The sequence below is a fragment of the Bemisia tabaci genome, chromosome 7 (genome assembly GCF_918797505.1).
Source record: "Bemisia tabaci chromosome 7, PGI_BMITA_v3".
Lineage (NCBI taxonomy): Eukaryota > Metazoa > Arthropoda > Insecta > Hemiptera > Aleyrodidae > Bemisia > Bemisia tabaci.
The window spans coordinates 39,929,462-39,943,498 of record NC_092799.1 but is presented as its reverse complement, the minus strand read 5'-3'; the positions used below and the strand labels follow the sequence as shown (position 1 = coordinate 39,943,498).

General features: G+C 35.1%; 1 protein-coding gene across 5 annotated transcripts in view; it reads right to left on the bottom strand.

The window, feature by feature from the left end:
* Positions 1 to 2,546: 2,546 nt before the first annotated feature.
* Positions 2,547 to 14,037, bottom strand: part of LOC109032968 (uncharacterized) — a 52,918-nt gene continuing 41,427 nt past the window's right edge. For 2 of the 5 annotated variants that reach the window (XM_072302587.1, XM_072302592.1), the window contains 6 exons: positions 13,792 to 13,887; positions 12,202 to 12,315; positions 11,362 to 11,532; positions 9,332 to 10,066; positions 5,391 to 5,625; positions 2,547 to 3,872 (listed from right to left, as the gene is read on the bottom strand). In XM_072302587.1, the coding sequence (XP_072158688.1) occupies positions 3,730 to 3,872; positions 5,391 to 5,625; positions 9,332 to 10,066; positions 11,362 to 11,532; positions 12,202 to 12,315; positions 13,792 to 13,887 (1,494 nt within the window). In that variant the 3' untranslated portion in view covers positions 2,547 to 3,729. The remainder of the gene's footprint in view (positions 3,873 to 5,390; positions 5,626 to 9,331; positions 10,067 to 11,361; positions 11,533 to 12,201; positions 12,316 to 13,791; positions 13,888 to 14,037) is intronic. The other 3 variants (XM_072302589.1, XM_072302591.1, XM_072302590.1) reach the window with 3 other exon arrangements.

The window sequence follows — 14,037 nt, the reverse complement described above, 5'->3', positions numbered from 1 at the left end:
CAACTATAGAAAATTGAAGTCACTATCATTAGCAGCAATTGCTGAGTCATAAGAGAGTAATTTTCTTTTAAATCTCATCAGTAAGCTTAAAAATGATTAAAACTAATTTATCATAATGGTTTGTAATCCAATACGATCCCACTAAAACAGAAATGTACAGTGCTACTTTAGGGTTTTTTTTAACGGTTGGTAGCGGTAGACATATCTGATTGGGTCTGGCCAAGACGGGCCTGCTGGCGGGAGTTTAAAACTAAGAACCATTTCTACCTTGCATCCCTTCGAAGGAATATTTTCCCCTTCATTCCTTTGAGAGAGTATTTTCCCTTTCACTGTTTGAAAGAGTATTTTCCCCTACATACCTTCCTTGACCTTCACTAGCCTCCCTCCATATTTTTCTTATTTCTTGTTCTTACCCCTCTAAGTAACGGCGCTCATACGAAGTCGCAGTACCCAAAATGGGATAATAATCCTGAAATAAGGGGCTTAGAGGACAAGGCGTATGAGTGCAGTTTTTGAGAAAGAGGAGATATTAATGATTTCAAGTAGAACTGTTCTTGATCTATATTCTGTGAGAAATTCAATCCATAATTACAATCTTTATAAGCATCAAAAAGTCAGTTTAAACTTTCTTCCCACCATAAGGATCTGTGTAGATCTGAAACTTCAAACACATATTTCTCGAAATAGCAGAAACTGCACTTATGAGCCTTGTCCTCAGAGCCCTTCGAATAACGTAAAAAAAGAAGTGTACTTTCCGAAATAAATATTTTGAATTATTCTTCGTAACAAGTAGGTAGTTGGAGGCCCGAGGATTAATTGATCTCAAAGGAATCCAATTAAATTAATTAAGGAACATCTGCGGTTTCTGGTGTGGACCCTAGTCTCAGAATTTTAAGATTTCTTGATCAAATTTAGGACAACCCTTCCAATGCATATGCAAATTACTACAGAAAACTGAAAGCCCAAAATGAATCCCATAATATATTGGCCTACCTCTGACCGTTCAAGGCTCACAGGAAAATGTATAGAAATGCCAATTGAATTTAAGCATCGCACAAGTTAAGAAAATTAATTAATTGCTCATTGTTAGCTATTATTGTTTTGTAGATTATCAATGCAGCATAATAATGCTATTTGAAGTTGAAAATGATCATTTAACCATTACTGCGAAACAGCTAATAAATGGCTGAAGTCTAAGAGGCTACCTCCGATTGCAATGTTGCAAATTTTCGTTTCTTTTTTATTAAGGAGATCTATTTAACTTTCATTTTAATTGAGGAGATCTATTTAAATATCCTTCTTAAATTTGTTTTTCAACTTCCCCATCTCATTCAAAAATTTGTACAGAATTTAACAGAACTAGTTCAGTCAGTTTCCTTTAGAAAAATTGAAAAAACGTTGCCGTGAAGATCCACTTTTTCGACTTCAGCCATCGTAGTGGATCTAAGGCCAATTGAATGATTCAATAGTTCAACTCACTGATTTGAAATAAATTAATAATCAGTGAGTGAAGGTCTAGAGCTAGATGATAAATGTTGCTCACTTGCAGACATCTTAAGCTGAATGATAACTTTAAATTAGATCATTAACAGAAATATTTAAAATTATTTGTGCTGTTGAAAAAACGGCACTTGAAATAAATAAATAAAAAAAAACGCCAGAGCCAACTATCAGATAAAACTGTTTTAATGCCTAAATTGATATTAACAATACTAATCTGTAAACAAAATACTAATAAAAATTGACAAAACTTCAGAATATTAACGAGAGGATTTTAAATCATTTGTTCAGTCAGTGACAAGACTTCCATTTTAGTTTGTATCAACTGATCAGTATAATTTAATAAACTGAAAATCACAGTGAGAGTTTAAAATAAAGCCTAAAATCACCAATTTACAATACTAAATTAGGTGGTACATTCTCTTTGAGCCATTTTTTAAGAAAAATACAAAACAGGAATTGCAATATCATTTGGTTAGATTTATGCATTTAAAATATTAGTTGCTTGTCTCAATGACAGAAATATAAAACTCAATGATATGCGCTGAAAACAAAGCATTAAATGCATTCAACCGATGAAGACATTTTTGGCTCAATTCAATTTCAACTTTGATTCATATTGATACTTAATATGGGGTGAAGATTAAAAGGGTGATAATGGTCAATTCAAAAACGGTACCAAGACAACAACTTCTACATCAAAACGTTACACGGAACAGCGAGAAGTGAGCAAGAGTGAAAATACACCAAAAGAAGAGAAGTCCTGACCGCCTGGACTAAGAAATTATTTCAAGGGATAGATGATTAAATATTGGGGAGACATATGGTCTAGTATTCTAGTATAGTAGACTGATAGAACGCATAACTTGCTGAGCAAATAAATAAATAAAAAAAGAAGAAAAAAAGGGCCATGAAACAGTAAGAATAAATTGCACACAAAAGGGATACGGCAGAAGGGAGAAAATAGAGCCTATCATGTGCTTCGGAGCAGCAAGTGCGATTTGACTAAGATAGAGAGAATCAAAGGGAAAAAAATAGCAACAAGATAGTGTGTATATTTATATTTATTCCTAAAAATTGTCAAGTTTCTCTTCAGGATAAAAAGATTTGCACAGATACCTACAAGTAAACATTGAAGGAGAAAAAATTCTGAATAAATAAAAGAAATAAATAAATATACCTACAATTTTATCACACACAACATTCAAGTAGACTTCCTAAAAATTATATTTAATTTAAAAAAGGATTCAACAAATGTTACAACTTAGTATTTATCCCCCTTTTATTTTTCTTACTAGGTTGTGGTCCAAAATTAATAAAAATTTCATAGATATAAAAGTGGAGACAACTGGAAAAGGGAGATAAGAGGAGAGAAAAATGAAATAATAAATGGAACAAAATATTGGATAGATTTCATTTCGGTGAAAAAAAGGAAGCAGGATCAGTCTCATTAAAATCAAGTGCTTCATTATGTTGTATTAGTAATAAATCGATAACAAAGTAAATGCGAGAAAACTACGACTTGATAGACACTGAGAGATAAATAATTGATTTCGAACTTTGCGAAGGGATAAAAAACAAAGAGCGGAAAAATAACAAAAAAATAAATAAAATAATAAATAATAGAAATAATACATTTAGAAAAGATGAATTAAAAAATTAGAAAAAACAGCAGTGTTACAAATTTTTTATACAAACTAACTGTTTCAATGTTCATAACCACTATATATATCGATTTACAGGTTTAAAGTTTCAGATCGGAACATAATCAAGTTTATCAACCTCTTTTTCTTCCCAATTTTGATGGTTGATGCCAACTATTAGGACCAGTAAATAGTAGGTTGTGTTCTGAAGTCGTTCGTCACTTCTTTCAGTGAGGATACGAAAAATCATTCAACGGGTGCTTCTATCAGAACAAGCCCATTAAAAACATACTTGAAACAATAAGAATATTCAATAATTTTTGCCTAATAAATAAGTTTGAATTTTGTGTGTAAAATATTTCAAACTAACTATGCACTCCCAAATCTAATTTAAATAATAATTAAAATTCATCCATAGACAATTTTAATAAAATGTTCTGCAGCTATAAATTCACTTTCAAAGTAACTCTCATTGAAATTTAATCGGGAGTAAAAATAGCCACGTTTGGATTACTCCAGAAAACTCAAGAGACAATAATACTTGAAGCAAGCAGGAAGATCAGCATCATAATTAAAACTGATTCCACTACTCATTGGCAGCTACAACACTTTCTTCTTTTGGCCCATCGGAAGCTGCTTGCTGCGAGCTTTCCGTCATTTTCATCTCATTCGATGATCCATCTGATTTATTCTCCAAGCCAGAATTTTCCATTTTTACTCCACTACCTCCTTTAACAAAGAAACAGAGAAGATACATACTTAGTAAACTCTAAACGAAAACTTAGTTAAGAATGAAAAAATACTGACACTATGGAATGGTCATTCACAAGAAGTTGGTGACATTTCTGGAGTTTTGAAATTCAAAAATCCATGTGCACGGCTGATGATACTTAACTTGACGGTATTATATGCTGATCGTTACTAACTCATAGAGTTCATAAAATTCTGTCAAATTTCAGATTTCCTGAATTTGTCTGGAATTTTCCACACAGAAATAAGAATTGAACTTGGCGGTAGAGCCATTGGGCCAGCCAGAACTTCGAATTTTTGGCAGTCATCTTGAAAGAGAGACAAAATTCTCAGTAATCTGCATTTCTCTTCTGATACCCTGTTTATTTCATAGCTATTCCTATCAACGAATTCCTTAGATTTTTGGGTTCACTAGAAAGCCAATATTAAAAAAAAAATCTAGGAAAAGGCAAAAAGCTTTTTAAAACAGTCTTTGATTGTTACAGTTCCATAAAACATTCAAAATCTGAGACTAATTAAAAGAAAGCTTCCGTCACAAAGGACCACGCGGAATATATACAAGACAATCAACAGCCAACTTGTTCCACTGAGAGAGTATCAAGATCAAATAAAAAGAGACAAGCGTTTGAAATAAGGAGCCAGAAAAACTGAAAGATGAAACCATCAAATACTACAAAAAAGATACTGCTGAGGAAAAGAACAACTACTAACAGTGGTACTGGAAAAGATTGGCTCAAAAATGAGTGAAGTGGAAAAAATAAATACTGGAAGTTAAGTGTTTCTGGGCAAGGGGGAGGCCCTAAATAAAACTCCAAGTGAAAGTCAGGTTGCTTTCGTAAGCTGTCACAATTTTTTATGAAATATTGCACATTTAGATTACGGGATTCCATCACTACATTGATGTCTTTAGAACAGGAATATGCTTTTTATCGGACATGTCCGACGGTTTACCATTTATGAGCATTCAAAGAATTATTCCATTTTATGGTGGGTAGGCAGCAGCTTACAAGAGTGAACTTGAAGGCTTTGTTTTCATACAAAACAGCATCGAAGAGGTATACATAAACATCGCGCTATGATTGATTAAGATAAGAGTACGCTAATTCAGCACCCTTTGAAATTAAAATATTCACAACCTGAGAGGCATTGTGCTGAAACTTACTGCCTAAAGCTCATTTAACGGTTTTAGAATAAAATTTTCTGTGGATTCCTCCGAGAATTCTTTAATGGTCTTTCTCAAGGGACATTCATCCGAGTTTGAGAACTAGGCCCAGGGAATCTTTGAGAAGTCAAAAGTGTAATGGCATTCATTGGACAGTTACAGACTTCAGGGCTGCCATTCATTTACTGAGGTGTAAGATACGAGTTCGATACGAGTTAAAAGACAGGAGGAGAGTAAAGGCAAATAGAGAGAGAAAGAGAAGAGTTAACTTCCTCGAAAGGCAGCAAAAGAGGAGCAAATTTCTGAGGTCCTAATTTATGTAGAGAAATAATTACCTTGAGACGAGTGAACTGTGTAATACTGAGCTGAAGAAGACTGAATTTTATTCATCATGGATACGGGAGGAGGGCGTGGAGAAGAGCGTGACTGTTGGTACGGAACAGGACGCGCAATAGGAGTAGGGTATTGCTGCGGGGTTGAGTTTCCACTCATATTCCGCAAGCTACCACTCATCTGAGAGCTATTTCGCTGATTCACAACAGCAGCTTGTTGCTGTTGTTGAATCATTTGCTAGAAACAACATAAGGTTTCAAATCATTAATACGATTCAAATCACAAGTTTCAACATTGATTCATGACAAGGGGAAAAAGTTTTTCACTATGTATGTTCCAAAAATTTCATTCATAGAGCAACTCCATCATGAAACCTTTGCAATAATATGAATGGCCTTTAAGCCAAAATAAAATTCCAAAATTTAGCAAAACAGTATAACCTCTACCCAACTCTGAGGAAGAAGCAATGAGCCTGATGAGCACCTACCATCATTTCAGTATCAAATATTTGGCCTGAATTGGTGATTTGAAGAGCTCTGGCATACAAATCACTGAAAGAGTAGAGATATCCTAATGCCCAGAGAGGTCATGTACCAACCCGCAAACAGCAATAGCATTTAAGAACACTTGAGTTGGGGAATCACATGGATGTGAGGATATTTCATCTGGAAAGTTTCTTGAAAACTTGATGATTTAATAAAAACAAAATTGTTGCAACAATTAGAAATTAAACGAACAGGAAATTCTGCCATTGACAATTACAGCAACATGAGATTCAAATTAAGACACCCTCTTCCCTGATAGAAAGTGACTATGGTTTTAAGATAAATTGGAAAGGGCCTAAAATTAATCTTAAATATCAATCGAGACCTGCTCGTTCAACCCCAATGAGGCTCAAGAGATTAATTCACAAATATGCATTTAAAGTGCTACAATGGAACACTGGAAATGTCTGGAGGTTTCCTTGAAATCAGCATTGCAAAGTTTTGACCTAGATAATTAAGTAAATTCTTCATAGGAAGAAAATATCATCTTAACGCACAAAAAGTACGATAAGAATGAGGATGAGCAGTTATTGAAGATAGACCAACCCATACATTCAAGAACAGTTTAAAAATATTTCAAGTGCCATACGTAATCAAAAACGGAAAAAGTTTGATGTAATTCAAGGTCTTCCATCATGAGACAGAACAATTTAGAGACAAGATCCTGTCATAAAAGCCTTCTTGGATTTGAGGTATGTTCTCTGACTAGCATTGCATCATATTAGAATTCATTGGTCACTCCTTTCAGTTATAAGTTGTCACTGTTATACTGAGTCGATGGATATGATCACTTTGATACTGTGCCTATGTGTATGAATTTTTGCTCCTGAAGAAGTTCTTTCGGAAGCTAACCCCAGAATCTAATTCAGAAAACAGTATCAGAAAATAGGATGCCATAGACATCTTAAAGAAGGAGAAGCATTTTCCGCAGTAAGTCAATCAACATAAGGTTAAATTCTAAAGAAGTAAATGAGACAATATTTGATCCAATTTGGAATAGGGCAAAATAGGAAGTGATTGTGGGTCCTCTGACAAACACTGAAATATGGTGCTTTAGCCGAAGACAATTTGTACTTGCGCAAAACATTGTTTACTATTTTTGAGAATGAAGAAAAAAATAAGGGCCTGCGAGGAAAGAATCCGAAGAAATAGGTATCATACTTCAACAAGACTTGCTTGTTTTTTTTCCATTTTTTGTTTTTTATGTATTTATAATTATTGGAATTAAAACAACACATTTAATGGTATAGTCACTATGTATCACCCTTTATTCTGCCTTCATGCAATTCAGTTGAAAGACTTTCCAGAAAAACTCTATCCTACATCTTAATCTTTCAAAATAAAAAGATGGTATGAAAAATGTACTACTGCCACAGCATGTAACAACAGACAAAACCTATCAAGCGAGGGAATAACAACTACTGCATATGAAGGACTTGAAATGATAAAATATCTGCAAAATCAAGTTCAGGCTATTTACCAAGGATTACTCAAAACAAACAAATGGTAATTACTCTAGGCTTGCCAGTACATATTCATTTTTGCTCATTTTGAGACACCATTTTAATTTTCATCCTTCAGCCTCTTATCCTTTCTTTTTTTTCTTTTTTTGGTTTTGTTTTTCTTTTTGCTTTGTTTTTGTATACTTAGTCTGATACAAAACTTCCTCATTAATGACATTCGTCCTTCCAGAATTCTTTCAGCACTTCCGCTACAACCAAAAGAAAATAGTCGCCCGGTAGATTTTATTCTTATTGCAAGTGTGAACTCTCAGGTTATTTCAAAAATAATCCACTCAACGTGAGGAACATTTCATGATGTAACTTAAAAAAATAAATTAAAATGAGACTACTCTTGGTCAGAAAGTTACGCAAAAGTCATTTAAGTATGTGTCAAGTACTTAAAAATAAATTTTGGGATTTTTCTCTTTTAAATACAATGTAATATTTAGATAATTATGCAATATCTCTACTAGGTAGAATCTGTTCACAGAAAACTGGTCAGGTCAAAAAGGGAGATGCTTGAGTAAGAAAAATTTGCTTGCCTGGTTCTCAGGAATACAATTTTTGTACCTATGTGGTAGTAAAATTTTCTGAAAAATCTAGATCGGTCTAAAAATTCATACTATTAAATGTTTTAACTGACATTCTTATGAATTGATTTTACTTCATAATATGTGCTCATCTAAGAAATTTCAATCCATTTCATTACTATGAAGAATCCGAACAAAGAAAAAAAAATAATTGAGAAAATTAAAATTTTATTCTAAAACTTGTTATCATGCTTAAAAATTAGAGATAAAACAAAATTTTACAAATTCCTTCACAATATGTTATTGATGATATTAAATTAAGGTTTATGCTGATAAAAATGATGGAAAAAAATTGAAAGCTTGAGAGATTTTAAGAAATTTAACTTGAGTTGTTTAAAAATTAGATAGAGCAGATAATAGTAAGTGATGGAACAAATTTTGACGCCAAGTTACAACCAGGCATGGTAGTCGTTTTACATTTGGCACATCAAAACTTTTGAAAGTATTCAACTAAACAAGAAAAGTTGTTATGTTCTGGACAGAACCATCGAATATACTGAATATCAGGTCACTGAATCTGCCGGAGGAAAAAATATTTGAGATAGTTTCATGTTGGCTCTCTCGGTTTGCTCGTAGAATTACAAAAAGAGAAAATGAAAAAAAATAAATAAAAATAAAAGAAAGAAAGAAAATGAAAAAAAACCCTCTAATTTACTTTAAATCTAATCTCTTATCCAAAACAGGAAAAGGAAAAGAAATGAACATATATCCTGATAATTTTTGGTTTTTCAAGGAACTTTTTCCCACTGGAGGTTGTAAAACAAATACAGATTGTAATTTGGCAGGTGAGCTGAGTCAAGTGATTATAAAATTAAAATATTGCAGAAATATGAGGTAAAAAAATTATAATAATAAAAATGATTATGTCTTCTGAGCAGAAAAGCACGGTTTGGTATCATTTGCTACAGAATTTTTTCAGTGCGAACAGTATCACTAATAAATTTAACCCTCAGAATATTTCTGAAAATAATCATTGATGCTTGCCTTGGCAACTAGGAACAATTGTACAAGTAATGAAAGCGTTTGTGTATAAATGCTGAAAAGTGAAAATTCATGGGCTGATCTTTCAGAGGTCATGCTGAAAATAATTTTCAAGGGGTTTCAAACCTTGAACTGCAAGGGGAATGATTTTATAAAAACCGGAGAAGGAAAGATCAACAGAATTGTGCTCTCCAATTTATCCCTGAAGACATTTTTCTGAGAAGCGGGTACTTTCATGTCTGAAGATTGTAGTCGAAGGCATACGTCTTGATAGTCATTCTGACAATTAACTTCTCGAGAAGGGATATGTAAAGGTTTGACTTACCAGTTGATTCGCTTGAGTCACGCTTTGATATGCATACTTTTGCATAGAAGGCTGAGACTGGGTTTGCTGCTGTTGTTGTTGCTGTTGCAACGTTTGTTGAGTGTTAGTAACTTTTCCTGACGGGTTACGCGGGAACTTGGGGGACATCTGTTGCACAGGCGAGAATACTGAGTTCATCAAATCCTGTTGCGTGACAGACGATTGCTTCCCAGGATCTGCCATATTTGGAGGCGATTTCAGCGAGTTTTGAACAGGTCCTCTTGATACGGAGTACTGTTGAAACATCTGCGAAGTATAGTTCTGAATCGCACCGAGAGCTTGATTCGCCGATGGCGTCTGCGTGCTGTAGCCCGTAATGTTATACGGGGTAGCAGTCTGATGCAACGGAGCCGTTGGCGGAGCTTGGATCGGAGTGCTACCTGTTTGGTAGAAGCTGGTTTGACCAGTCGATCCAGAGTAGTAACTTGAGGACGGCAGCATGGCTGCAACGTTACTAGCAGGTCTTTGAACCAGTGACGGATTTTGCAAGAAACTTTGATTCAAAGTGGGTTCATAGGGAACATAAATTTGTGACGGTTGTGGCGCTGACGTCTGATAGCCAGCCTTTGTTCCGATTGCACCAATCTGTTGCGATGATGGTTTCACACCAGCAGACATTTGTGAATTAGATGTGCTTGATATGATAACCGTGCTTGGATTAGAGCTCAACTGAGGAGATTGATTGTACTGCGAAGCCTAAAACATCAACACCAGATACAAGTTAATTTCAATTCAAATGCTTTCTCTTTTTATTTAAATACAAGATTGAATCAGGAGCTTCATTGCTCAGAAAAAAAGAAAACGAAAATACCTAATATATGAAATACATGCTTTCATTGCTGGAAGAAATATCACATGGATGCTGCATAGTTTAAGTTCGAATGAAAAACTTCAGCAGCCTGATTGTTGAAATTTTTTGTTTGTCAGGACAACATAGACGACACAGATGACATAGGTTAAAAGGCAGAGCGTGATTGGTCGGCTATGTCTTATCGCTGCTTTGTCGTGCCTATGTCGGGTTGAACTCACGACAAGCTAACGGCACCTCTTAAGTTTCCGACAGTATGTCGTCCATTCCACCTCACAAAGGCACGGCAAAGCAGCGATAAGACATAGCCGACCAATCACGCTCCGCCTTTCAACCTACGTCATCCATGTCGTCCCGACAAACAAAACATTTCAACAATCTGGCTGCTGCCTAATGATTTAGAATTCTAATGCTTGGTACCTGTTGGTAATCAAGTGATTAGAAACTTACGAGAACGAAAGTAAGGAAAAGGACACGAAAAAAACGGGCAAACGTCGTAACAGACTTTGAGCTAATAAATGAAACAAAGATTATAAGAAAATTAGGAGACTCTGACTCACAAATGAAATTAACGTAAGCATAGACGCATTTCCGGACTCCGTAGTCCCATTTTCAAAGCTGAAATTCAGCCTTAAAGAAAGCACCCGGTACTCCCAAAATACATCGGCGTTTACTTTAAATTATTTGAGAGTTGGAGTATCTTTAATTCCTTTCTTCAAGAAAAATGGAGATAAACAGAAAAACATTCTGATTTACCAAATTTGATGGCTAGATACATATGCCTGACTTTTTCAGGGGAATAAATGCAAGAACAAAACAGTTTAGGGCTGAGATCACAAAAAAGTTTCTGCATCCCTCTTGGAGCATTAGAATGTTGCTGCATTTTACTCGATGAAATTCTTCCTTTTGAAAAAACTTGGGTGTTTTTTTTTTTTTAAATCATCAGATGTGCTACGCTAGAGAGCAAAATTATCACAAAAACTTTCAATGTAAAGTAATCTACGCATTTTCCAAAAAAATCATGTTTCATCAGGAAAAATGCTAGAATATTTGAGAGTTCAAGAGTTTGTTATTAGCTGAGAGGAATAATGCCATGGCTGTTTTCCAAGTTTCCATAATACAACAGAAAGAGTTTACGCCTCCTTCACTTTACCAATTCTTCCTTATGCTATAAGGTATTTACCTGAAGTCTGTATTGAGATAGTGACGATTGGAAGAGTTCAGGCGTAGTAGGCTGCAATTGTGGGGCAGTTGGCAGGTACATCGACTGCTGATTTATTTGGCCGAGGCCTTGCCCGAGAGCAGGGTAGGATGCAAACTGACCATACAGAGATCTGGCTTGGCTGCTTTGTAACTATAAAGAAAGAATAAAGAAATATATTGGAGGGTTTTGTTTTTAGCTGTGCAGACACAACATAGCAGCAGTATGAGTTTAATAATTATGGGGTGCCAAAGCTCATCAGAGACAAGTTCCACCAAGTCCCTAAAAATCACCTTGAAGTAATGAAAATTGGCAATCACCATTTGAGGGCAAAAATAGAATTGTCAATTAACTCATAAGATAAAGTTCGCACAATTGAGTATCCATTGTGGGATGCTAAGTTGGGTTCCAATTCTAAAATCATCTTCCATTAGAGTTTTATTGGGGCTGTGTACATTTAACTGCTATTTTGTGCCTTTCATGATGTGTAAAGAATTGATACAAAATTCAATCTATCCAACATACCTAATTACACATAAATACTGACGTACAAAAAAAAATAAATAAATAAATAAATAAATAAAAATAAATGAGGTATTAAGAGAATGCTTCTAGTTTACTGAACTTTGATATGCTTCTTTAAAAATTCGTTCTTGGGAGGATGTCCCCTCTTTTCATTCATATACTAAAGTTACCCACAAAACATAGGTTTTACAGAAAAAGTCAAAAGCTACTTAGTTTCAAAGAGTTAAGTTAAAGTGATCCTTTGGGCTGAGCATAAAAACTAAAGGAAATAAAGATTGCACATTTAAATCGACTCACCTGCGTGCTTTCTAGGAAAGGCGGATAGTGACCGCTCTGAGCCGGCAATGTTTGTGAGGAATTGAAAGTTAACATAGCAGCAGGCGGAGAAGGAATGGTGGACATGCTTCCATACTGTTCAAAAGGGAAGAAAAACAGTTTAGCAACATGTAGAATGAGAGGCATAAAAAGGCGTTGAACAGTCAAGGAGAGTTGCTACGTTAAATGATAAACATAAAAAGTTCATTATTGAGTCAGTTCTTTTATAAGTACATGTAAGAATTAGCAATTACCAGTTCAAGAGTTCATCTGTTAATTTCTGTGCTCACATATACACTTGCTCCGCAGGTTGGTATCCACAACATATGCCCAGATACTATTACTCTGAAATTCACCTTTGTTACCCTCTATTGGAAATGGTGAAAATGACAAATTAAACCTGAGTCCCTCATGGATGATGGAAGATAATTAAGGCCAAAATTGTTTATTCTATAGACTTTTAGAAACACAGTAATTGCCACTAGCAAGATTCAAATATTTTGACTGGATTGGGGGTGCAGACCGGGACCACCTGAACTAAAAAAAATTACCCATTATAAGCTGCCTAACACTATAGAAGAGTTGACAGGGCTGTATCATCAAACTTGAGAATTTACGGCACAAAATTCTCTCATTTTAATGTTTCTGCTTTCCAAAGGTAACCCTTGAATGAAGGAGCTCCCTTCAAATGTAACAGGACGAAGAAAATATAAATTTTGAAGAACCCAAAGGTTGTGATTTCTGAGAAAATGCCAACTTTACCCGGATAAGAGATTAAAATTTTTCATTTTAGCAAATGATCTCAGATCCGAAGATTCTGAAATTGGAGGGGAAACGATAAAGAGGATTAGCCAGGACTAAAAGGAGAAACGTTTCTTAGAAGATGTCTTTTGACATTTTACTCATCGTTTGTTTCCACTGACCATCAGCTCACCGGAACATTAAAAGAGAGGTGAAGTTGGGGCGAGAGAATTAAAGAAACGTACAAGGCAGCATGAAGTAAAGCAGTGTTATTAATGTACGTTGCTAGAATATTTTAATAGGTTTGATACCTGATGATTGCGAAACTATAAATTGACTGATTGGGGACTTGTAACTTTGAGGATCTATTGTCATAGACTGACGTACTTCGCATCTCCACTCAAGTGCCATAGGTTTTCATTTTGGACTGCAAGATCAGTACTTTAAATCCTGATTATTTTGGATTTGCTCATATTGGAGGCAGATATTTACTGTCTCATAGCAGAAACAGCCTTCTGACATGAAAGAAAAATAGACAGATTAATTGTCAGCATTAAGACACTGTCATTGCTACAACTAATTTAGGGACGAAAATTTAATTAAAATTACCGGGCATCAAGAACGCTGACTGAATTAAAGAAAAAAGGATAATTTATGCCAAAACAAAATGGTTGATGGGTGGGGAGTTTACCGAATGATACTTAATCATACAACCCTTGTTAGACCATTCAAATTCAAGAATCACTCAGAAGCGGCCACGGTTAATTTTCAAAGGGTCAGTCTCCTGAGCCAAGGCTGGGCCAAGGGATGGTAAAACTTTTAGCTGCTAACCTGATAATTAATGTGAGCTGCAGCAGACTGATTGTGAGGAGGTGGGGAGAGGGGGCCTCCAGGGGCTGGCTGCGGCTTCACCTGCGGAGCAATGAGCTGCACATCAGAACAACATGGGAAAAAAATCACAACTTGTTCAGTGTAAAAGAAAAAAAATAAATTCATGACTGTCAGAAAGAAGAAACAATAAAGACGAAAAAAATAAAGACTCAGCAGCAAAATGGTATCAAGATTTAACCCCCCCCC